This window comes from Lithobates pipiens, unplaced genomic scaffold (genome assembly GCF_037356315.1).
Source record: "Lithobates pipiens isolate NorthernLeopardFrog02 unplaced genomic scaffold, aLitPip1_a1.2 Scaffold_13, whole genome shotgun sequence".
In the NCBI taxonomy this organism is placed as follows: Eukaryota; Metazoa; Chordata; class Amphibia; order Anura; family Ranidae; genus Lithobates; species Lithobates pipiens.
In genome coordinates, this window is record NW_027507718.1 from 204,694,567 (window position 1) to 204,720,889 (window position 26,323).

The 26,323-nt window shown below is 44.8% G+C and overlaps 1 protein-coding gene across 2 annotated transcripts in view; it reads right to left on the bottom strand.

Moving 5' to 3' along the window:
• UBA6 (ubiquitin like modifier activating enzyme 6) overlaps nt 1–26,323 on the bottom strand; it is a 179,489-nt gene that overhangs the window by 126,211 nt on the left and 26,955 nt on the right. For both annotated transcript variants that reach the window (XM_077476136.1, XM_077476137.1), the window contains exons 9-14: nt 20,731–20,854; nt 16,880–16,983; nt 16,701–16,763; nt 15,272–15,348; nt 13,297–13,363; nt 6,372–6,515 (exon numbers count right to left, since the gene is read on the bottom strand). In XM_077476136.1, coding sequence (XP_077332262.1) covers nt 6,372–6,515; nt 13,297–13,363; nt 15,272–15,348; nt 16,701–16,763; nt 16,880–16,983; nt 20,731–20,854 — 579 coding nt within the window. The remainder of the gene's footprint in view (nt 1–6,371; nt 6,516–13,296; nt 13,364–15,271; nt 15,349–16,700; nt 16,764–16,879; nt 16,984–20,730; nt 20,855–26,323) is intronic.

A 26,323-nucleotide genomic window follows, 5' to 3' on the forward strand; every position in this document is an offset into this window, starting at 1 on the left:
CCGTGTCAGCCACCGTCTAGCGACCACCATTTGCCCAGCCAAATAATATTTAAAAAGATCCGGCAATGCCAAGCCACCTTGACCCCATGGCTCTTGCAAAACCCGGAGACTTATGCGGGGGTGCGCAGCGGCCCATAAAAAGGATCCGAAGAGACTATTAACCCTCCGGAAAAAAGAGCAAGGAACCCAAATAGGGGAATTACGTAAAAGGTAAAGGAAAACAGGCAGAACCTTCATTTTGAGCAAATTAACCCTACCGATGAGGGACAGCGGCAGATGCTTCCAAGCATCCAGCTGTCCTTTCACCCTGACCAGCAAGGGAAGGAGATTCAGAGACATAAAGTCGCCCACTTTTGGTGAGACTCTCACTCCCAAGTATTTAAATTCTTGCACCCAGGCGATGGGAACCCTAGTAGTCGCCGACTCCCGCGCCTCCTCGTCAATAGCCAGCACGTTGGATATCTCCCAATTGACCCGGAGCCCGGAGAACTCAGCAAATTTGTCGAGCACCCCAAACACCGCCTCTAAAGATGGCCCTGCATCCTTCAAGAAGAGAAGCATGTCGTCTGCATACAGCGCTACACATTCCCTAATGCCCCCCACCTCCAGTGCTCCCACCCCAGGTGATAGCCTCAGGGCTATAGCCAGCGGTTCTATCGCCAAAGCAAATAAGAATGGGGATAATGGACACCCCTGACGTGTGCCCCTGCGAACGCCAAATTGGGGTGAAACTGAGTTAGCCATCTTGATACCCGCCCGTGGAGAACTGTAAAGCAAAGAGATCCAGGTCACATAGATCTCCCCAAAGCCCATTTTCCGCAGAACTGTCAACATGTATTGCCAGTCTACTGAATCAAAGGCCTTGGCCATATCCAGGGAAACTACCACTCTAGATCCCCTGTCTGCATGTTCAATCTGTAGGTGGGCAAACAATCTGCGTAGATTAGTATCAGTAGATTTCTGCGGTATGAAACCCGTCTGATCTATATCCACCAGAGTCGTGATAACCTGAGAGAGTCGGGTAGCCAGTACCTTGGTTAAGATTTTTAAGTCCTGGTTCAGCAGTGCAATCGGTCGATATGACGAGCATAATAGGGGGTCCTTGCCCGGCTTCGGCAGCAAGATCACCTGTGCCTCCAGCAAAGAAGCCGGGAGACACCTGTGCTCTAAACAGTAGTCATATAGGTTTTTTAGTCTAGGAACCAATTCTTCAAGATGCTGTCTATACCACTCTATGCAGAAGCCGTCAGGCCCTGGGGACTTACGGGGAGGAAAGGACCTAATAGCTTTTTCAATTTCTTCCGTCGTTATGGCAGCCTCCAAAGAGTCCCTATCCGCCTCAGACAGCCTCGGTATCTGCAACGATGCCAACACCCCGTCTAACTCCGCCATGTCATAAGTCGGAATGGGTGCGTACAGAGTCCTGTAGTACTCCACAAATGTGTCCAGTATGTCCGTCGGGTTTGTCAACAAGTCACCCTGAGTGTTCTTGATACAGGGGATATTAGTCTGTACCCGTTGCTCAGCCACCAGCATGGCCAACAGTTTACCGTTCTTATCCCCTTGTTCAAAGATGGATTCAGCCATTTTTGTCCTAGATGTGTGTGTTAGATCAGAGTAATGAAGTGCCAGAGCACGCCTTGCCTCCAGCAGTGCGCCATAAGTGACATCAGACTGATTATTCGCGTGCTCCATAGCACACACCCTCTCCCTGTCCTGCAACTCCTGATCTATCTGATTATGGGATTTAATGGCTGAAATATAGTGCCCCCGCATGCAGGCCTTAAAAGCATCCCAAACTATGGCGGCGTCGGCAGACCCCTCGTTATCCTCCCAATAATGTGCAAAGTGTGGCGCTACATGAGAGGACACCTCCTCCACCTCCAACCACCCCGGGTTTAATCTCCACCCCCTCCCCGTAGGACCAACAGCGGATCCTATATGAATTGACAAAGGCGAATGGTCTGAAATACCCCCCGCTAGATATTGTGCCCCCCCCACTAATTGCAGCATAGAAGTATTTGCAAATGCTAAATCAATTCTCGAGGAGGATTTATGAGTTTTAGACAAATATGAGTAACCTCTGGTGACAGGGTTTTTCCAACGCCAAAGTTCCGTCAGGGAAGCAACCGCCGCCCAGGCAGAGAGATCGGCCGACGCCACCCTAGAGGCATTGGACGAGTCCAAGGCAGTAGAGAGGATAGCATTAAAGTCCCCGGCTATAAGGAGAGGGAGATGCATATAAGGCGCCAGTTTACCCAAAAGGTCATATAGGATCTGGATCTGAAAGGGGGGTGGGATATACACATTCACCAATACCATTTTGCACGCACCCACATCCGCCACAACCACCAAAAACCTACCACCCGGGTCTGAGATCACATGGTGAATGGTGCACGGTACCGCCTTACTGATTAAAATTGATACTCCCCTGGAGTAGGTAGAGTAGGTAGCATGTAACGCTCTCTGCACCCAGGCCCTGCGTAAGGCCAGCACCCTGCTCCCATCCAAATGCGTCTCCTGCAAAAACACCACATGAGGATGGAACGTTTTTAGATATTGAAACATTAAAGCTCTACGGAATTTATCATTAAGACCTCTAACATTCCATGAAATTACATTAAACCCCGATCCCGCCATCATTCCCCATATAACTCGTTAGACGGTGGATACAGTACCAACAAAAGCAGTAATACATACACCGGCAGACTGAATTCAGAGACAACATCAAACATATAGATAAACCATTTACCTTGGAGGGCTGCACCTATTACACCCATTACCCCGTAAACCCCAAAAACACCCTGCTGCCGTGTAACAACACAAAAAAACATGTACACGCAGCCTAACCCCAAACTGAGTCCAAAAACAGTCCCGGAAGGCATAGCCTTGATGGGTCAAAAAGGACCACAAGACAAAAAGTAAGAAAACCCCTATAACCAAGAAAAAAGAGGGGTCAAGAGTCCAAAATAACACGGACATAGTGTTCATGTGCCTGGAGCTCCAACTCCCTTCACAGCCCGTCCGACCCTCAGTACGGGTATCCGGAAAGCCCGTGCCGCCCAGATGGGGGTAAGCACAAAAAATGATAGAGGCGACCATGACAGGCTGCCCCACCCGAGGAAGGGAGCCTGCAGGAAAATGTATGGAAGAAGCTGCCTCCGACCGCCGCCCCCCACCCTGGCCAAAGTGCGTCATGCTTCTTGGTAGAAATCAAGGATATTCCAGCCAGGGACATCAGTGTAGAGAGGGCAGGCCCCCCCGACTGGGGGTACCAACCATACACGGCAACCACGAAGAAGAAAAAGAAAAAAAGAGGAGTAAGCAGCTACAAATCAAACCGCCACTTAATGATCAGGAGTGTCATGGCAGGCCAGTTACAGAGATTGCAGCCATTGATCCACTTCTGCGGGAGACTCAAAGAATTTCACCGATCCTCCATGTTGCACCCGTAACCGGCTGGGATAAAGCATAGAATATTTCATCTCACGCTCACGGAGCCTCCTCCTGACATCTGTAAAGGTCTTGCGTCGTCTCTGAAGATCCGCAGAGAAATCAGGATACAAGTGCACCACTGTGTTTTCAAAAGGCAGAGTCTGGATGTTGGCGGGCCTCACGTAGGATCCGATCCCGGTCCCGAAAATTGAGAAAGCGTACCAAAAACGGTCTGGGGGGGGCCCCCGGAGGACCCCGACTTGTCGGGACCCTGTGAGCTCTCTCGACCACATACGTTGGAGGGACATCAGTCAGATTAAGCAACGATTTGAAGAAACCTTCAGCGAATTCAGCCGGACGGTCCCCTTCCGCCCCCTCCGGTAGGCCCAAGACCCTGACATTGTTTCTGCGCAGGCGGTTTTCGGCGTCATCGGACTTGGCCACCAGAGTCTGGACCGTGCGCTGCAGTGCTTGGATGGCCACATCGTGGCGGTTAGTGGTGTCCTCCGTCGCAGAGATGCGCGATTCAGTCTCCGAGAGCCTGCCCCGGAATTTATCAAAATCTGCTCTTATAAGGTTGCATTCCTCCGCTAGGTGATCTATACGCACCAACAAAGAAGTTCTGCTTTGCTCAATCGCTGCAAGAATAACTGTGGTATCATTAGTGGGAGGTGCCGTGGGTGCAGATGCGTTAGCCTCTGGTGGGGCCGCCTGCTCCATATCTGCCATGAGAGCCTTAAATTGATTTAGAAAGTCACCAGGGGTCTGTAGCTGTAACGCTGCTTTCTTAGCTGCAGACTTGCCTTTGGAGGGCATGAGGAAAAGATAGCGAGTAAGCTGGCTGTAAATACACTGGTGAGTAGAGAGGGTGGTGCGGCCCTTTAAGGATAGGTAACCACTGGGATGTAGCAGTGAATGATGATGACAAAAAACAACACAATTCTTGTAGCCCACGAGCCACTCACTGTCATAAACAGAACTGGACAGAAAGCATACAGTCTTGCCAGATACAGGGAAGGTGGAGTATGGCCCTTTAAGACAGACAGTCAATGCAAGGCAGCTGTGCAGCAGGTTAAGCAGCAGAAAATGTCACCAGGGCTGCTACCCTCTCCCCCTCTCCTCTCTCCACCGCTTCTCGTGCAAGGAGCAATGCCCCCCAGTTAAAGACTCACCGGCCAGCAAAGTGAACACAGGGCCCCCACACAGCAGACAGTCCTCCCCGCAATGCAGGCGCCGCTGCGCGGCCGTTTGGGACGGATCGTGGCCTTCACAGCATCCGTTTTCGGCAGTGAGGCCCAAGGATGGTTCCCCTTCCCCTTCGTGAAGCGCGCCCGTGCGGCCGATCCCCGCACTCGGCACTCCACCGCGGCAGGTCCGGAGGCTCCACAGGCCGCAAGATGGCGGCCGGACACCGCAGAGCAGCTAGGCCGCAAGCCTTGAGGCCGCCTGGGACACCGCTCGCCGCTCCAAGAACGTCTCCCCGCAGCCCAGCGGAATGTCAGCAGCGGGCAAGAAACACTTTGGCCGTCCCTAAGGGCAGACAGGCGAAGGATGGCACAGGATTAACAATCAGGATGGCAGGAGCTCCAGCACCACACGTTCTCCTCGGTCTACATCCGGCCACGCCCCATCTGTTGGATCCTTAAGCATTTGTGCATTGTCTACTGGACAAGTTAGACTTTTATTCACACTGGAAATCATAGCGCCAACTGCTGGTACATTCAATTTTTTGGTGCATTGTTCCTCCATAGGATAGAGAACTGAGAATCTCTTTGGAGGGAGAAAATGCTTATCCGGGTAATGACATTTAGCATATATAAGCTGCTCTAGTAATACATGGACAGGAAACGCAAGCAAAGGCTGTAAAAGGTTTTAAAGGAACCCAAAGAAGAAACAGAACTTTCAGCTGACTCCGTTAGGGTTAGCTTGAAATTGAAAAACCATCTCCGTAAGAGATTTTACCAGCAATTTCTCAGATTGTGAGGCTGAAAAGCGTTCATCCACTGTTTCCTCCGCAGAGAAGTAATCGGTTTGTCTTTTTTCCCGATCGTCTGAGGGTAACACCTCATCCTCTACCCACTTTCCCCTTGGTAAAGGGACTAAGATGGGGGGATGGGGATTTAACATGCTTCCTATCCTTTTGGATGGAGGATGCGATTAAAGCCGCCAATATTCCCTCTAGCCCCAATATGGTGGAGGAAAAGGCATCTTCGGTCACGTATAGAGGGGCTGAGATGTGAGAAGCAGCCACACCAACAATTGGTTTCAATGATTCACCCTGGCTTGCCAAAAACCATAGGTGGACTTTCATAGTTCCTAGGCTTTTTCTCTTACCTTATCTTCGCCGCAGTATTCTGCGGATTTAACAGACAGATCCGACCTTCACCCATCATGGCGGGCTGTGTTTAGCAAACCTTCAAGGACTGGGTCCCTTTTTATCGGGGTTCCACTCCCTTGGACCTTTATTAGCAACCCGCCAGGAAGAACTTTAGGTAATGTAAGCATGACCCAAGCCCTGGGTCCAGCCCTGCAAGGAGAAGCATTACAGGCAAAACCTCGTTCTTTTTATGCAAAGCCCAGGTACCATCCACCTTGGCCTCAGTGGCACTTTTGAATGGATACATTCTGTGGAGGCTATTTAAATCCAGCAAGGATCCCTCCAGTGGAGCTCCTCAGAGCAAATCTTACCTTGTGACCAACACCTTAGAAATACTGGCAAAAAAAAAAAAACGGAGGTACTCCTGGTAGGAGGGGTTATATAGGGAGTGAACTTCCTGTATTGGGTATGCCAGTGTCCATCATCTGAAGGTACCTATATACCCGTATAGTTACTACTATGGCTCTGTGTCCCATGGTGTACGATAATCCACTTTTTTTTTTTTTTGCACTTATCAAAAGGATAAACCCAAGCAAAACCTAGAAAAAAAAAAACATACCCACTGCTGCAAAGGTGAAAACTTTCCAGTTACTGCTTTCAAGGCTTCTTGACTGGCAATTCCTCCCATGGCAGCTGCAAGGGGAGCCAAGAAACCTCTAGATGTCCAGGACAACCATTTAACCAACTGCTCATCCAACACAGGCTGAAAGACAGAATGTACATATTAAATGTTTATATACTTTTAAGGCTAGGTTCGTAGCTGTGTGGCTGGGGAACACCTGCAAAAATCACATGTCACAGGACCATGCAGTTCAGTGTGAAATGATTAAAAAAATAAATAATGGCGAAGGATTGGGGAATTCTTTCCATGCATTTCTCTTGTGTAGGGCAGCACTTTAAAATAAATGGGTTGCTCTACCTGAAACACATGTGCAAACATGCATGCATATTTGTGAACAAAGCCTAAGAGTCCATCATCTTTATTTTATTATGTACATAGGTTTTCTGACAGTCTTATTAGAACAAGTAATAAAAAAAGGAATGAGATGCATACGGTTCCTGAAGAAAATGCTTCTCCAGCTTTCCTCCAGTGCTACTGTTAGCATTTCATACCTTTTTAATGCACTTTATCCATCCCAGCAAGACTGACAACTTCACTTTACGCTAACCTGTAGAGATCCTCTTCAATGTGTTTAAAAACTTTACTTGCTAAGGGTGAATTGGTTATTTGCAGTAAAGTGTCTGGCATCCCAATTTTTTTTTATAAAATTCTGCCTGTGCCTACCATCTCCTCATGCTGCCAAAGCAGTTTTCATCAATCAGAATACTGGAAATGCCTACTGCATTACAGAATGGGAGCACCCATGGCCTTAAAATTACCTATGGATTGAGATCTCTACTAAGGTTTAACTAACACATCCAGAAAACAAATGTTAAAAGACGAGAGAAAAATCTGAATACTGGATTGTATGGATGGCTGATAGGGACATACGGAAACAAAACAGAGGAAATCCTTATAATGGGTAACAATTCTTCTAAGATACTGGGGTTACGCTATGCAGTCAGCTTGAATAGCATCTGTGCTTAGCCCTTTGCCCTTAATATTTAAGGATCTTTCCTTTCTGCTACAGAAAATTATATATAAAATAATAATAATAATAATAAAATAAATACACAGGTGTGTCTCAAAAAATTTAAATATCAAAAAGTTAATTTCAATAATTCAATAAGTGAAAACTCATATTATCGTATTTATGGACGTATAACACACACATTCATTTTAAGAGGGAAGTTTCAGGAAAAGACAAATTTTAAAGAAGACAGCTAAAATTGAAGTATTGGCGTATAACACGCACACACTATATGCACCCGATTTTCATGGTGAAAACGTGTTATACGCCAATAAATACAGTACCGTATATACTCGAGTATAAGCCGAGATTTTCAGCCTCTTTTTTGAGGCTGAAAGTGCCCCCCTCGGCTTATACTCGAGTCATCGCTGTCTGCCCGCTCGATCAGCGTGTCGAGCAGACAGACAGCGGCCATTCTATTCAAAAGCCGCGCCTCCGGCTCCGCCTTCGCCTGTGATAGGCGGAACACTGAATTTCCCAGCAGCCTGTGTTCCGCCTATCACGGACATCGTATCATCCTCGTACTACGGACGAGGATGATACGACGTCTGTGATAGGCGGAACACAGGCTGCTGGGAAATTCAGTGTTCCGCCTATCACAGGCGAAGGCGGCGGCGCAGCTTTTGAATTTTACAATGGCCGCCGACGAAGAGGGCACGGGACGGAGGCAAGGCAAGGCACGGCACGGCACGGGACGGGACGGGGGCAAGGCAAGGCACGACACGGGACGGATGCAAGGCACGGCACGGGACGGAGGCAAGGAGGCAAGGCACGGGACGGAGGCTCGGGACAAAGGTAGGCTGGACACACACACACACACACACACACACACACACACACGGATGGATGGAGACACACACACACACAGGGATGGATGGATGGATGGATGGAGACACACACACACAGGGATGGATGGACACACACACACACACAGGGATGGATGGACGGACACACAGGGATGGACGGACACACAGGGATGGACGGACACACAGGGATGGACGGACACACACACAGGGATGGACAGGCATGTCTCACCCTCGGCTTATACACGAGTCAATAAGTTTGCCAGTTTTTTTGGGGGTAAATTGGGGGCCTCGGCTTATATTCGGGTCGGCCTATACTCGAGTATATACGGTATATAGATCCATTACACAAAGAGTGATATATTTCAAGCATCTTTCTTTTAAATTTGACAATTATGGCTTACAGCTAGTGAAAACCCAAAATTCTGTATCTCAGAAAGGTAGAATATTGTGAAAAAGTTTAATATTGCAGACTCATGGTGTCACACTCTAATCAGCTAAATAATTCAAAACACCTGTAACGGTTTCCAGAGCCTTTAAATATCCTCAGTCTGGTTCAGTAGGTTACACAATCATGGGAAAGACTGCTTGGCAATTGTCCAGAAGACAGTCACTGACACCCTCTACAAGGAGGGCAAGTCACAAAAGGACATTTCTAAAGATGGCTGTTCACAGAGTGCTGTATTCAAGCTTTTTTAATGGAATGTTGAGTCTAAGGAAAAATTGTGTTAGAAAAAAGGTGCACAAGCAACAGGGATAACCGCAGCCTTCAGAGGGTTGTGAAGCAAAAGCCATTCAAGAATTTGGGGGGGGAGATTCACAATGAGTGGACTACGGCTTGTGTCAGTGCTTCAAGAGTCACCACACACAGACTTATTCAGGACATGGACTACAACTGTTGTATTCCTTGTGTCACGCTTCTCAACCAGAGACATCAGAAGCATCTTACCTGGGCCGAGAAAGGACTGAACTGTTACTCAGTGGTCCAAAGTCCTCTTTTCATATCAAAGTAAATTTTAATTTAATTTCATTTGGAAATCAAGGTCCCAGAGTCTGGAGGAAGAGTGGAGAGGCACAGAATCCAAGTTGCATGAGGTCCCGTGTGAAGTTCCCACAGTCAATCAGTGATGATTTAGGGAGCCATGGCATCTGCTGGTGTTGGTCCACTGTGTTTTATCAAGTCCAAAGTAAGCACAGCCCTTTACCAAGAAATTCTAGAGAAATTCATGCTTCCCTCTGCTGACCAGTTTTATGGAGATGCCGATTTAAATTTTCCAGCAGGACACGGCATCTGCTCACACTGCAAAAAAACGTTACACTTACACTTAAACATCCTTTTCCAGGAGTCCTTCAGGACAGCCACCACAGAGAGACCTTGGCTCCTCTCATCTCAGGAAACACTGCCTTATACTGCAAGATTTAAGCCTCAACGTGCCGCCGGCCCCTCAGTTCTTCAAGAGTAGCTCTGGCCAGCTGGGGAGACACAAGAATAGGTCATACTAACCTTTATTTTACCTGGCGGTCTTATGTGATGTGCTCTCAGGGATGGCCAACAATTTGGATGGGTACCAGTGCTGTCCTGAAAGACTCCTGGAAAAAGGACGTTACCGGTAAGTGTAACTCAATTTTTCCCCGGTTCGTCTTTCAGGACAGCCACCAAAGAGAGAGGATAAGCGAGCACCTTACCTTAGGGTGGGACAACTGCCTGCAGCACTTCACGCTCAAAGGCTTGGTCTTTGGCCGATAGCAGGCCCAACCTGTAGTGCTTCATGAAGGTGGCAAAGCTGGACCATGTTGCAGCTCTGCACATCTGCTCTGGAGAAGCACCACCCCCTCTGCTTGAAAAGTCGCCATTGTCCTGGTGGAATGTGCCTTAATACCCTCTGGGGGCTCCAAATCCCCCCCGAACAAATAACCACATAGGCTAACCTCAACCATCTGGCTATTGTACGTCTAGATGCTCTGGACTCTTTCCTAGCTCCTGAAAATAACAAAAAAGGAATCGGATTTCCTAAACGGTTTTGTAAAAAGTACTGAAGGACGCACCTTCTAACGTTCGGGAAAATCTGAAAAAAAAATAAAAAAATAAAAAAAGGTGCCCTTATGGAGAGGGCTCCAAGTTCACTAACCCTCCTTGCAGTAGTTATCGCCACCAAAAACACCATCTTGAGGTTGACCAATTTTAAGGCACAGAACCCCAGCGGCTCAAATGGCTCCACAGGGAGGGCCTGTAACACTAAGGAGAGATCCCACACGGGGAAGGGAGGTGTTCTGACTGGTCTCTGCCTAAGGCTTAAAAAAACCTGGCTATCCATGGATCTGTTGCTAGCAGCTTTTTCTGTCCTTTCAAAGTGCTAAGGGCTAACCCCTTGTCTCCTCCTGACTGCAGAAATTCCAACACTGCTACTGAGCTGCGCACGTCAAAGGAGCCTTCTATGCACCAGCTATTGAAGCATCTTCACACCTTTAGGTAGAAAGCCTGCATCTCCTATTCTGCAATCTAGGAGCGTTGTCACTATAAGATCAGAGAAACCCCTGCCCCTCAGCATTTCCTCCTCAGTAGCCAGGCTTCGAGATTCCACCACTCCACCTGGGGACAAACAGATCGCTCCCTGAGAAAGAAGATCCTCCTGGATAGGCAGAATCCAGGAAGGTTCCACAGCCAGGTCCCTCAAGATGGAGAACCATGGCCTCCTAGGCCAGTGTTGTGCGATTAGAATGAGAGTTGCGTTTTCGGACTGAAATTTTCTTAATACCGCAGGTATCAGTACAGGAAGAGGAGACATAACATCTGGAGAACCGCCAGCTCTGAGCCAGTGTGTCCACTCCGACTGCCCCATCATCTGCTCAGGGAGAAGAGGCACGCCTTTGTGTTCTGCCTCGAAGCAAAGAGTCCACACATGGCACGCCCCACTTTCGAGTGACCATCTCGAACATGTCCTGGTTCAAAACCCAGCCTCCCTCAGCATTTTACTGCCGAGAAAGTCTGCTACCTGGTTCTGTTCCCCCTTCAAAATGTACCGCAGAGAGGGATAGATCGTTGGCTTTGGCCCACTTGAGGATGGTTTCCGCCAGGACCCACACTGATCTTCTCCTGGTACTCCCTTGCCTGTTGATATAGGCCACAGCTGAGGAGTAGTCTGAGCGGACCCACACGTGCTGTCCCTGGAGTTCTTTCTGAAAGGCTCTGAGTGCCAAGGCTATTGCTCTCAGCTCCTGTCCGGAAGGGCTAGCCAGTACCCAAGATGGCGGCAGAAGAAGACAACCTGTGACCTCAGCCCCTGTCAGAACACCTCTGGTGCATCTGCGCATTGTCAGGAAGGGCATGCCAGTACTCAAGATGAGAATCCAAGACAGCTTATTTCCTCAGTCAGATTGCCGCCAGTGCGCCTGAGCGTGTCTTTGCGTGCATTAGCACGCACCCTGTGACAGCTTTTGGCACCCAACAGGCTATTTAAACTCTTCTGGTGCAGACTCTGTGCTGTCTGCTCTACAGCGTTCCTGTGTGTTCCTGTTAACTGTATCTGATACCTGTTCCCCAACCCAGCTTGCCTCTGATGATTCCTGCTATTTGCCAGCACCTGACCCAGCTTGTTAGACCACCGCATCTGCCCGCTCCTTCTGCTACCTCGCTGTCAGCCCATCACATACCCAGCTTGTATCCCGACTACTCTTCTGCCTCCACACCTGCTCCCGACGTGTCTGCCAGTGTATGACCGGACTGCCAATACCTACCCTCTCTTCTGCCTGGAGAATCCTGCTGCACTGTCATTTCTCCTGTCTACTCTACCAGGGGGCCTCGAGTCAGAGGTGTAAGAGAGGCCGTCTGCTGCATATCAGGCTCTACCGTCCGGTACGTGACAGCTCCCACCAGTTTGAGGACTTCTTTGCGTCCTCTCTCACCCAGATACCTTATACCATCAAGGAAGCTAGGTGCGCCCCCCCCAACCTGTGCCGCTCGCATCGGTCGTGACCGTTCTGGGGACCGGTAGGACCCACTCCAGGCCCTGTGACAGATTTGCCACCTTTCTCCACCACTAAAGGGACCTCTTGACTTGACTTTTCGGTGGAGTTCCGACGGACCTTCCGAACAAACTGACTAAGACGGGACTAAAAAAGGAAGTTCAATAGCCAGTAGCTTCCCTTGCGTCGCATTTTGTCCAGACAAAAGGTTTTCCCGATAGGAACTGAGTCCGGCAGACAGATTTGAAACCTGTTCTATTTCTACGTCAGTTGGAGAAGCCATAAATGCCTAAGCCCACCAGCGCTACCACAGAGGACCACCAGAACTGCACCCACCCCCCTCCCCGGGTTTAAGGTTTATCTGGAATTGATGCATTTATTTGTATTTGACAGGGTAATTAATTGGTGACTATTCAGTAACTAATCATTTCGCGCCCCCCCCCCCCCCCCCCCCATCACATTTATTTTCCACAGGCTGATCACCTCAATGCCATGCCGTATTGATGCAGTAATTCATGCAAAAAAAGAGCCCCGACCAAGTAGTGAGTGCATACTATTCTGTACATGGACATACTTTTCAGTAAACCAGCATTTCTGTACTGAAATCTTTTTTTTTTTATTGGTTTTATGCAATATTCAAAATTTTCTGAGACACTCACTCAATTTTGAGTTCTCACTAGTTGTAAGCCATAATCATCAACATTAAAAAGAAAGAAATGCTTGAAATATATCTGTGTGTGTAAAGAATCAATATAATATTAGGAGTTTCACTTTTTGAATTGAAATAGATCTATATTTTTTGTAACAAAAACAAGATGCTGCATTATTTGTATTTACCAAAATATGACCAGATTAGGCAGTCCTATTAGGCATACCTTGCTTGTTATTTACTTCCAAGCAGTCCTTATTACAGCAGGGAAGCCATGTACATTTCATCAATAAAATAAAAGTGTGACCTAACATTCTTTCGCCTATTCATTTGTAAATGCAACAAACAAAATATCACTTATAAGAGAAGGGATTAAAAAAAAATCAAAACAATAAAGCCTTTAACCTGGGGAGGCAGTCTCTAGGCTGTGAAACCTACTTTACTCTGCAGAGTTTCAGTTATAGATGCTGCGAATTTCTGCATCTCTTCAGCATCCTGAAGGCACCTATAGAAACAAATATCAAAATTACAAAATCAAATATGAACAGAGTGTTATTTAGATGTACTTATTATAAGATATCCAGAGATATAAGATGTTAGCTGGACATATAGATACAAGCTTTTCTTGTTCTACCAAACACTGACGAAAAGGAATATACAAATATAATTATAGCATGACTACTCAGATTGATCAGGGGAGCCACATGGAAAACGCCTTGCACAAAAGTCCTGATCAGAGCCAATGGTCTCTGTAAAATGAATGGCAGAGATCTGGCCCTTGATAATCTAATGAGCAAATGTCAGTCCAGACGAAAATGCAAGAAAGGGATCTTGTAGGGTTTAAGCCTCTGGACTCACATCAAGTCAAGCAAAAAAATGAGGATCCAGCTTCTCCAGACACACTGATAGCTACAGCAGCTTAGGCTTCACAAGCCTTCTGGCATCTCCACTTCCAACGTCCTAGCCACTCTCATCTCATTACTGTCAGCAGCTGTTCCTCCCTGGACTCCTGCGGTCCCATCCATCTGTGACCATGGACTGACATATTGCGACATGACTGCTTTGCGCCATTTCATGTGAGTGCATATCATCACTTTTTATCGTAAATCTAATAAACTGACTTGCTACATTTCGGGCTCCCTGGCACCTCTCCCTCCTATCCCTATATACACCAAGCAAAGTAAGCCTTCCAAGTACAAGGAAAGGCCTTGTGGTAAGTAGATTTCTTAACATTGATCACTGTATGGATAACATCTCTAAAAAAAAACAAAAAAACCTTCCCATAGAGCCTGTTTTTTTACAGCCATTCCATTAACCAATGTGAGACAGCCAATGGGAGACTTATCAAGCTATGATAGTTAAAGCCAGGCATGAGTGAGGGGTGAGAGCTTCCGGTGCTTGGCACAAACAGCCTACTCAGATGAATGAGTCTTCAGAGACAGAGCAACAGCAGAGGGAATGCTAACAGCTCTGGACCTGGAAGGTTCTCTACAGCTAAATCAAAACTAGTCTGGAAAGGAATGAAATTGGTCCAGTGACCAAAAGTCACTCCCAGGTTCATCCTGCTATGTCCAATCCAGCAGGGTCCAGTCGAGACTACGAACAACTGTGCTGGATAGCTATAGGAAAAAGGAAGAGACTTCCTGCAGCTACATGGTGATGAATCTTGATTGAAAAAAAAAATAAAAATTGATCTTTATGAAAGAAAAAAGTGGCTAGGAAAAAAATAAAAAAAAAAGTAGGTCAAGTCTGAAATCAGAGGAGCTTTCAAAAGACATCAATCCTCCTCGGAAACTAGCAAAAATCTTAGGCATGCTGGCAGAACAGTTTTTGCTGTCTGTGTACCATTGGGTAAAATTAATCTTCTTTCTTTCCAAATATGCAACAGGAAGTTACAGGAAATCTCCCAATACAAAGTTTGGATTTCTTCTCACTTGTTTTCTGGGAGGAGACAATGGTCACCAGTATAAATTAAAATGCAGGTTGGCTCTCCCAAATGAGGATCGATGGTAACAAATAAAATTAGGTTCTGTCCAACTATGGGTTACTTCACATATATACATACAAATAAAAATAAGTTATGCTGTAAACAGCCAACATAACACATAGTTCTGTCAACATTCAATAACACCTCTGAAAAACAAAAAGTGAAAGTGGTCACAATTTCAGAATTTTAGGTTCAATTCCCAAATTTTTTTTCCTTTACATCCACATTTTCTTCACCAATCCAGTTTATCAATTTACCTTCTCCTATGAACAACCCAAAAATATAGTTATATGTGTACGCATTGCTGTAAAATACAGCAGAATGTGTTAGCACTATAAAAGTAAAAGAGCATCCTAACAAGTCCATATTGCTTTGTAAAAACCACATTCACAATGTTACCACTGAAGAAGTGAAAATAATTATTACCTTATGTTAGGCAGACGACTGTGCATCTCTTGAAAATGATCCAATGCCAATACTGCTGTGTGAATGTTCAGAGGTGCCTTGGAAATCAGAAAGAATAAGATTTCATAATCTCACACAAATATTAGCATGTTACTCAGTTTAGTACAATCTACTGCATGTACTTGTACAGAAGGTGCCAAAGATCGAAAGGGGAAGGAGGAAGGAGGGGGACTAGCCAAAAAATACACAAAATCAACAGTAAACGAAGCACAAAGAAGCATGGAGGACTGAAGCACTATGGTGACTACAAACCTATCACCAGCACACCAAGGAGCTTCAAAATAATGTCCAAAACGTTTAATAAAGCGTTCAGATCACAGTTGTGAAAGCGCACTGTTTTGGAGCTTCGCAAGACCCCCTTCATTTTGGAAGGTTAGTTAAAGATGCCAAATGAAATACATAAAAGCGGTTGCAGCTGGGGGTAGATTTCACCGTTTGTGTCCCCAATGAATCTAGCAAGAATCTGGTAAAATAAGCAGCATCTGCACACTCCGTTATTTCACTTTAGTCAAACGGATGAAATTGAAACAGACTGTTAAAGTAGGCCAGTGCTTTACCTGTACAGGAAAAAGTAACACGTTTACTTTATTGACACAGCAGCCTCAGAAGCTGCATTTCATCATTCCTGGTTGAGGAAAAAGAAGGCAAACCCAGGAATATAATATGCTGCTTGGAGATGGGGCTTTAACCACTTGCCTATCGGGCACTTTCACCCCCTTCCTGCCCAGGCCAATTTTCAGCTATCGGCACTCTCACACTTTGAATGACAATTGCAGTCATGCAACACTGTACTCATGAAATTTTTACGTTTTCCCACACAAATTTATGGTGGCATTTAACCACCATTGGGTTAAAATTCAGAAAGAAGGATTTCTTAGTTTCTGTTAAAAATTTTTGCAAACAAGTAATTTTTCTCATTCATGGATGGGCAGCACTGATGGGGCTGCATGGATCATCGGGACACTGGTGATCAGTGCCCTGATTATCAGGGTAGATGTCCCCTGTCACACTTGCCAGTTACCGGCTCTCCTCTCACTGACAGCAAGTGAGGAAAGGAATGCCGATAACCGGCAGATGTGTTTACATTGTGATCAGCTATTATTGGACACAGCTGATCACATGATAAAGGGCCAAATGTGCACCGCAGTGGGCACAGGGGGGAGAGGTTCTGGGAGGACATCAAGAGAAGCCCTCTCAGAACTGGACAACCGTGATGTAGCTGTCATTCAGTTATAATGCTGTCAGCAAATGGTTAAAGTGAACCTGTTGCTTTACCATGCAAGGGAAAGCATTGAGAGGAGAGGATAGGGATTTTTACCACTGAACCAATGCATTCTGCTAAACACAGATGAGATAATCTATACAACAGCATTATGAAATGTTTTTCTACCTCTGGCTTACTGAAGTCTGCGGAGAGATACTGTGGATCAATCAACTGCTTTTCCAATCTTTGCTAAAAAAGAAAAAAAAATACATCTTATCTCTGCTGTACAGGACTAGGTGGAAAACCCTGACAGAGCTAGATGGCAAAACAGCTTGCCACATACATTTAATAAAATTGCTACTTACAAAGCAGAAAGACTTTGGCATTTTAATCTGCATAGCTATCCCCCCATGTTGATATGGTTCCATGCTTGATGTATCGCCAATGCTAAAGGAATAAGGTGATGTAACTGAAAATAAAAATCGATAAGCGGAGGTTAAGTTAGTTCACAGAAACATAGAATTTCATCAAGAACTTTTTTTACTTTAGCATTCAAGAAAAAAAAAAAAAACGGGGCCATCAATTTAATTACTGTGCAGTCAGTTGTAAGATTTCATATGCAATATACAGTAGAATGTAATATTTTAAGTCTCAGAAACCACAATAAAACTTGGCAAATAAAGTGATGTATAAGCCAATGGGAGGAACCACAGTGTGCTGCAAGGGAGCAAGTACTCCACAACCTCAGAAGTGTGAAATACTTGCAGAGGTCAGGAAGCAGCATAAAGGTTGAGTTTTGATGGGATGCCAAAAAGATAAGTATAGAGCCTCTTCTTTTACCGGTAATTATGCTTTCTGTTTTGGCCCTGCAGGGGCAATTTTTAGCCACTTGCTGATCACTGTCCATAAAATGTGTGCAAGTGGTTATTACAAGATCATGGCCACCTCAGAATGCACCGAGATTTCTTCACGCACAGGAGAGGGGAGGAAGATTTCATGTTCTTCTTTGTGACGAATGAAGCCGGAAGTGCCTATGATTGTCACTTCCAGTTTCATTCCCTGGCTGTTAAGTCAGGAAAGCAGTGGATTATCACAATCTGTGCTTCATTACAGTGATGGAAAAGGGTATTTGATCCCCTGCTGATTTTCTATGTTTGCCCACTGACAAAGAAAGGATCAGTCTATAATTTTAATGGTAGGTTTATTTTAATAGTGAGAGACAGAACAAAAAAATCCAGACGCATTTCAAAAAAGTTATAAATCGGTTTTGCATTTTAATGAGTGAAACAATTATTTGACCCCCTTCGCAAAACATGACTTAGTACTTGGTGGCAAAACCCTTGCTGGCAATCACATAGGTCAGATGTTTCTTGTGGTTGGCCACAAGGTTTGCACACATCTCAGGAGGGATTTTGTCCCACTCCTCTTTACAGATCCTCTCCACATCATTACGGTTTCGAGGCTGAGGTTTGGCAACTCGAACCTTCAGCTCCCTCCACATACTTTCTATGGGCTTAAGATCTGGAGAATGGCTAGAGCAGTGGTTCTCAACCTCAGTCCTCAAGTACCCCCAAACAGGTCATGTTTTGGGACTTACCTTGAAATAAAATAGTTCTCAACACCACCATGCCATTGATATTGATTTAAAGCAGCTGTGCAAAGTAAAGTAAAACCTGAAAACATGGCCCGTTGGGGGTACTTGAGGACTGAGGTTGAAAACCACTGGGCTAAACCACTCCAGGACCTTAATGTGCTTCTTCTTAAAACACACTCCTTTGTTGACTTGGCCATGTGTTTTGGGTCATTGTCATGCTCTTATACCCATACACAACACATTTTCAAAGCCCTGGCTGAGGGAAGGAGGTTCTCACCCAAGATTTGTACGTGGCCCTGCCAATTGTCTCTTGAAGTTGTAGTGAAGATTGCAGTCAAGTTGTCCTGTCCCCTTAGCAGAGAAATTACCCCCAAAGCATAAGTTTGCCACCTCCATGTTTGATGGTGGGGATGGTGTTCTTGGGGTCATAGGCAGCATTCCTCCTCCTCCAAACATGGCGAGTTGAGTTGATGCCAAAAGAGCTTGAATTTGGTCTCATCTGACCACAACACCTTTACCCAGTTCTCTGAATCATTCGGATGTTCATTAGCAAACTTCAGATGGGCCTGTTCATGTGCTTTCTTGAGCAGGGAGGATTTCAGTCTTTTTACGGTATAGTGTGTTACCGATTGTTTTCCTGGTGACTATGGTCTCAGCTAGAGATCATCGACAAGGTTCTCTTGTGTAGATCTGGGCTGATTCCACACCATTCTGATGATCATTGAAACTCCATGAGGTGAGATCTTCAGTGGAGTCCCAGACAGAGGGAGATTGACAGGTATTTTGTGTTTCTTCCATTTGTGAATAATCACGCCAACTGCTCTCACCAAGCTGCTTGGCAAAGGTCTTGTAGCTCATTCCATCCTTGTGTAGGTTTACAATCTTGTCCCTGACATCCTTGGACAAATCTTTGGCCATGGTGGAGAGATTGGAATCTGATTGATTGCCTCTGTGCAAAGGTGTCTTTTATACAGGTAACAAGCTGGGATTAGGAGCACTCCCTTTAAGAGAGTGCTCCTAATCTCAGCTCATTACCTGTATAGAAGACACTTGGGAGACAGAAATCTTGCTGATTAATAAGGGATAAAATACATCTCACTCATTCAAATGCAAATTAATTTATATATTTTTTTAAATGCGTTTTTTCTGGATATTTTTGTTTTTATTCTGTCTCACTGTTAAAACAAAACCTACCATTAAAATTATAGACTGTTAAATTGCTTAGTCTGTGGGCAAAAGTACAAAATCAGCAGGGGATCAAATACTTTTTTCCCTCCCTGTAGCTGCTTTGGAGGGCGGGGGGTAAATTGTGTGTCTAACAAACCCCTGTCACTGCCCAAAGCCATTGCATAGTGGGCTTGTTAGCCCCCCTGTAAGAACAACAATAAAATGGAAAAAATAAAATAAAAAAAATTTACACGCCTGCACACCCGCCTCCAGCACCAATACATACACACAGATGTAAAGTGCATGTAGGTATCATATGCCGAAGTAAACATAGTTTGTACCACACGTTCAGCATCACCGCAAACGTTAGCGTAAGGCCCGTTTCACACAGGCTTCAGCTTGTATAGCAATGAACAGCAAGCTTTGACAAAACATTTGCAAATCTTTCAGCAAACTCTGTTGAAGCTCCTAAAGAACCAGTCAGCTCCAGTTTGTAAGCGTTAAACACATATCCAAAAGGGAGTGCTGATTACCACTTTAAACATGCTGCAAGCAGACTTCATAACTTCATGAAACTCATTGAAAGCTCGCTGAAGTCTGCTAGCAGCTTGTTTAAAGTGGCAATCGGCATTCCCATTAGGACCTGTATTCAAAATTGTTTAAACTGGAGCTGAATGGTACTTTAAAAGCTTCTGTATAGCTTGCTTAAAGCTGTGCAGAAGCTTTGTCAAAGCTTGATGTTCATGCTGCTCTTTTACAAGCTAAAGCCTGTGTAAAAAGGGACTTCGAGTAATTATAGGGCCATTATTAATGATTAAAGGAGAACTCTTCCCTCCCCCCCATTTGGACAGAGTAAGGGAGGGATATAACCCCTGTTCAGTTGTCAGGTCAAAGTAGTTTTCTAGTAAAAAAAAAAAAAAATGGCAGTTTTAAAGTCTGAAAAATATAAATAAAATACCTCGGACAGCAATCGGTCAATATCTGGCTGCAGTTTCACAATGACCTGTGTTTAACATCCCTGAAGTGGAGCTAAAGAGTGACTTAACTTCAAAAAAGCTGCATGAAGCTTGCCAAAAGCCCTGCAAAAAGCTTGCAGGACACACCCTGCTTTTCTGCAAGCTTGCACATAAAAGTTCCAAGCACTAAGCATTTTGGCTGCACAATTCCTTGTATTGATGACTGTATAAGGATACACTCACACGTTCATACAGGGGCGGCCACAAGTGAAAATGTGATTCTTGTTGGTAGCTCTAAATGCCACAGCTAGTGTGCACTTCCAAGATCAGCGTTTCTGCTGATTTCTGGCCACAGCTACTCGGTTTCCAAACACTGCAAACTATCCACACTCATGCAGCCATGTAAAAGTAGCCTAAATGCTGAAGCTTAGTTACATGCAGAACAGTCACTGTGTAAATAAAATTTATACCAAGCTTTTGAATTGTTCATGCGATTTACCTGAAACCTGATGTGTGGACCCATTTAAGCCAGGCATTCCATGCACTTCACGGAAAGTTACGTATTGTCCAGATTCAAGGTTGTGAGACCGGTTCTCAAAACAAGTGACCACTCCAGGATTTGACTGTCAACAAAAATGGAGATTAGCAAAAAAAAATTTTAGCAAAATGTCAAAACACGTATAAGGCCTTGTTCACACGGGCTTTAGTATAAGAGCAGTGAGTAACTGCTTCATGTTAAATTTTGGCAGCAAATTTCGATTTCGTTTTAGTCTTAGGACTAAAATGGCATTTTAGTATTGGTCCCATTTTAGTCTTCTGCAATTGTCAACTAAAATCTCCAGCACATTTTAGTTGACCAAAACTCATTTTAGTCATCCAAAATCTAATAGGTGTAATTAAAATTGTAATGCATTAGTTAACATTTCTCTACAATTTCCAAACTCATTATATACTGCTGGAGTGAAAAATTGAATATGTTAATTATGGCATTGAGGTATGAACATGCACTACAGACCAATGTTAATTTTTGAAGTCAAATTTCAAACTTAGTTTTTGTCTTAGTCTTTTGACTAAAATGTAATTTTAGTTTTACTTGTATTTTAGTCATCTCAGTTGTTTTAGTCATATTTTAGTCAACTAAATCCATATTCATTTAGTCGACTAAAATGTTTTAGTCGACGAAATTAAGTGCTACCAAGTTTTCAGCAAGTTTTTTTTTACAAAGAATTTACAAAGCTTTCTGCATGCTTCAACTGGAATTGCTAAATCACTTCAAGAACTCCTCAATGCCAGCTTGGGAATGTTAACACATCTTAAAGCTGAAATCCAGGTAGAGAAATTTTACATAGTTACATTGGTACACCACTGTAGTTCTATATGTGCCATACCTTTGGGATCCCTCAAATCACTATAAAATAGTCTTGCCGATCTCAACTAGCTACATGGTCCCTTCCTGCACACAGGAGGTCAGGACACCATTCAGAGATCACTTTGCACTTCAGCGGTCACTGGGGTGCCAGGCTGTGCAGGGGGCAGGAGCAGCTGGCTTAGCCTCTCAGTGGCTCACTCTACACGGCGCCTCTCAGTGGCTCAGTGGCTCACTGAGAGGCTGAGCCAGCTGCTAGTCCAGGCATATGGGTGGATCTCAATATTAAAGTTGTGAATGCTCCAGAGCACGGACTGGTTGAGCGATGTCTGCTGACCAGTGCAGAGCAAAAAAGTGCTTTGGCTCCACTTCCCCTTTAATAATGTGACACATTAACTAAGCAGATAAACCGATTTCAGGTCTCCCTCTACCACCCAAGCTAATTTTTGTTTCACAATGAAAACAGAAATTGGCACAGAGTCCACTCCGAATTAACAAAAGGGAGTGCAGTGTACATATATAGAAAACCGGCCCAGATACCCACCAGAAAGGACCCATGTAAAGAATGCGAGCAGTACAGTCTCCGACAAGTCTAGTGAGCTGGTCATTTCTACCCATATGGCGGGACTGAAGTATTTATTTTATGCATTGATGCAAGTGTATGCATATCATGTGAGGTTTTAATCTTCATTTTATATAAGAAATTTGTCAGTAAGCACTATGAGAGGTTTTTGTCTCTATATGTACTGTATTTGTTGAAACAACGTGTGGAAGTTTGTGAAGGAGGCCAGACTGTCATTCTAATCCCACATGGTAATACATGCGCTTCTGACATCAAATGCAAGGCAATTTCTTTAAAGCAGAGTTCCAGACATTTTTGAGTTTATTAAAAAAAAAGAAGTCAGTAGCTACAAAATGTGTAGCAGCTGACCTAATAAACATCCACACTCACCTGTCCCACGGTACAGAGATGCGGCCGCCTGAACCCTTGGCTCTCTCCCTAGTCTCTCCCCAGCACTGCAATTGTGGGCACCCGGCTTTGACAGCTTGCAATTTCACAGCTGGGTGCACACGGCGCAAGTCGCGCTTCGCCTCCTCAATGGCCGGGCAATGTTCTGGGACCTGTGACGTGTCCCAGACGATCGGAGGGAGGGGAGAGGAGGACGTCCAATCAAGCCGTCTAGGTGGCCAGAGTAAAAGTGGGAGCAAGTACCTATCAAAACTAGGTACCTGCCCCCCCCAAACAAAAAAAATAATAATAATATTATATGCCAAATGTGGCAAAGAGTGCTTAAAGCGGAATTCAACTTTTAGGTGGAACTCCACATTATGGGGTTACTGCAGGAGGAGTTCTCTTCACTGTTTGTACCTGGATTGGGGTTTTATTTTAGTTTTTGGTCTGTGATTCACCATTTATAGAGTGCATGCACTGTATATGGGCTTTTTTTTGTTGATTTATTGCATTTTACACTTTTTCACACATATCTACTCTATATCTAATCAGTAATTAGTCAGTAGCACTGCATGGTTTGGTTATTAGATTTTTGTTTTAAGGTGGAGTGATATCAATTTTAGTGTGAGCTTGCTTCTATTAAATAAAATATATATATATATATGTATGTGTGTGTGTGTGTGTGTGTGTGTGTGTGTGTGTGTGTGTGTGTGTGTGTGTGTGTGTGTGTGTGTGTGTGTGTGTGTGTGTGTGTGTGTGTGTGTGTATATATATATTTTTTTTTTTTTTTTTGGGGGGGGGGGGGGGTGCTGGTTGATTTTTTTGTTATTTTTTTTATTTTGTTATTTTTTTTTTACATCTAAGAAGTGGTAAGCTGCAATATAATAAAGGTTTGCTTGTGGGTTTAATAGCACTTTAAAGCGGATCTTCACCCAAAAAAGGAAGCTCCGCTTGTTTCCTTCATCCTTTCCTCTGCTGCCACATTTTGCACCTTTCGGGGGGAGCAGGTACCTATATTTGACTTTGGGCCACTTTGCTGCAGCGAGGTCCCCTGGAAGTTCAGCCCCCCTACTCCTTCCTCCATCGCCAGGCCATTCACAAAGTGCAGCATGCTTCACACATGCGCAGTAAGGAACCAGCTGGTTTCCCTTACAAGGAATGCCGGTGTCCCGTCGAGAAATGTCCCCCATTGGATAGTGTCTGCCCTATACTGCGCTTGCGCAGTACGGAGGACAAAGGTGACACCGAAAGAGTCTCCAAAGATGAACAGCCGATAGTCAGCTCTACACGGTGCCTGTGCACTTAATACTACATTCTGCCCCGAGTCTAGGTTCAAGCCTCACCATCCAAGTGGATATAGAGCTAGATTATAATTATGCCGAGCAAAGCGAGGCTGTGGCCGAAGCGTGGCGAGCGGCCCTGTTACAAAGTGGTGTCTTACAACATCGGGAGCGTGTGACAGAATGTACTATTAAGTGCGCAGGCGCCGTGTAGAGCTGATGATCAGCTGTTCATCTTCGGAGACTTTCAGCGTCTCCTTTGTCCTCCGTACTGCGCAAGCGCTGAGCCTGCGCAGTATAGGGCAGACATTATCCGATGGGGGGGACCTTTTTCGACAGAACACCAGCAGTAGCGCTCGAGAGCTGATTACAAAATCGGTTGGGGTGCCAACATTGCGGGATCCCTGCATCTACAATATTTGTAGCTGCTGACTTTACATTTTTTGATGGGGCGGGGGCCTGAAGCTCCATTTTAAGGCTTCTTGCACATGGTACTGATGTTTGAGCATCTGGTTTCCTGGACGTAGTTTCAGGCGTTTGTATTTTTCATATATGCACGTTCGTGTATTCCTGTGCACAACACAATCCATTAATAATTCATTAATATTTATTCTCATTCAGTGCCTTGCGAAAGTATTCGGTCCCCTTGAACTTTTCAACCTTTTGCCACATTTCAGGCTTCAAAACATAAAGATATAAAAAAAAATTTTTTTGTGAAGAATCACCAACAAGTGGGACACAGTTGTGAAGTGGAACGAAATCTATTGGATTTTTGAAACTTTAACTAATAAAAAAAAAATGAAAAGTGGGGCGTGCAAAATTATTCGCCCCCCTTGCGTTAATACTTTGTAGAGCCACCTTTTGCTGCGATTACAGCTGCAAGTCGCTTGGGGTATGTCTCTATCAGTTTTGCACATCGAGAGACTGAAATTCTTGCCCATTTTTCCTTGCAAAACAGCCCGAGCTCAGTGAGGTTGGATGGAGAGCGTTTGTGAACAGCAGTTTTCAGCTCTTTCCACAGATTCTCGATTGGATTCAGGTCTGGACTTTGACTTGGCCATTCTAACACCTGGATACGTTTATTTGTGAACCATTCCTTTGTAGATTTTGCTGTATGTTTGGGATCGTTGTCTTGTTGGAAGATAAATCTCCGTCCCAGTTTCAGGTCTTTTGCAGACTACAACAGGTTTTCATCCAGAATGGTCCTGTATTTGGCTGCATCCATCTTCCCCTCAATTTTAACCATCTTCCCTGTCCCTGCTGAAGAAAAGCAGGCCCAAACCATGATGCTGCCACCACCATGTTTGACAGTGGGGATGGTGTGTTGAGGGTGATGAGCTGTGTTGCTTTTAAGCCAAACATATCGTTTTGCATTGTGGGCAAAAAGTTCGATTTTGGTTTCATCTGACCAGAGCACCTTCTTCCACATGTTTGGTGTGTCTCCCAGGTGGCTTGTGGCAAACTTTAGACAAGACTTTTTATGGATATCTTTGAGAAATGGCTTTCTTCTTGCCACTCTTCCATAAAGGCCAGATTTGTGCAATGTACGACTGATTGTTGTCCTATGGACAGACTCTCCCACCTCAGCTGTAGTTCTCTGCAGTTCATCCAGAGTGATCATGGGCCTCTTGGCTGCATCTCTGATCAGTCTTCTCCTTGTCTGAGCTGAAAGTTTAGAGGGACGGCCAGGTCTTGGTAGATTTACAGTGGTCTGATACTCCTTCCATTTCAAAATGATCGCTTGCACAGTGCTCCTTGGAATGTTTAAAGCTTGGGAAATCTTTTTGTATCCAAATCCGGCTTTAAACTTCTCCACAACAGTATTACGGACCTGCCTGATGTGTTCCTTGGTCTTCATGATGCTCTCTGCGCTTTCAACAGAACCCTGAGACTATCCCAGAGCAGGTGCATTTATACAGAGACTTGATTACACACAGGTGGATTCTATTTATCACCATCAGTCATTTAGGACAACATTGGATCATTCAGAGATCCTCGCTGAACTTCTGGAGTGCGTTTGCTGCACTGAAAATAAAGGGGCCGAATAATTTTGCACGCACCACTTTTCAGTTTTTTATTTGCTAAAAAAGTTTAAATTATCCAATAGATTTCGTTCTACTTCACAATTGTGTACCACTTGTTGGTGATTCTTCACAAAAAATTTAAATTTTATATCTTTATGTTTGAAGCCTGAAATGTGGCAAAAGGTTGAAAAGTTCAAGGGGGCCGAATACTTTCGCAAGGCACTGTATATAATATATTATATGTGGGAATGCAGTGGTGAAACCTCGTCAATGGCGTTCCAGCACAATCCCTATAGCAACGACACCACTTTCGCTATACTCTCCAATTGTTGTCATAAGGAAAGGAAGCCAGACAAATATCTACATCATCATAAGGGCTGCAGGAGAAAAGGATTTCAGCCTGTAGGTTGCAGTAGTCCATTTAGTACATGACTATCAGTTTTGGGTGGACTTTTATTTAACTGAATCAA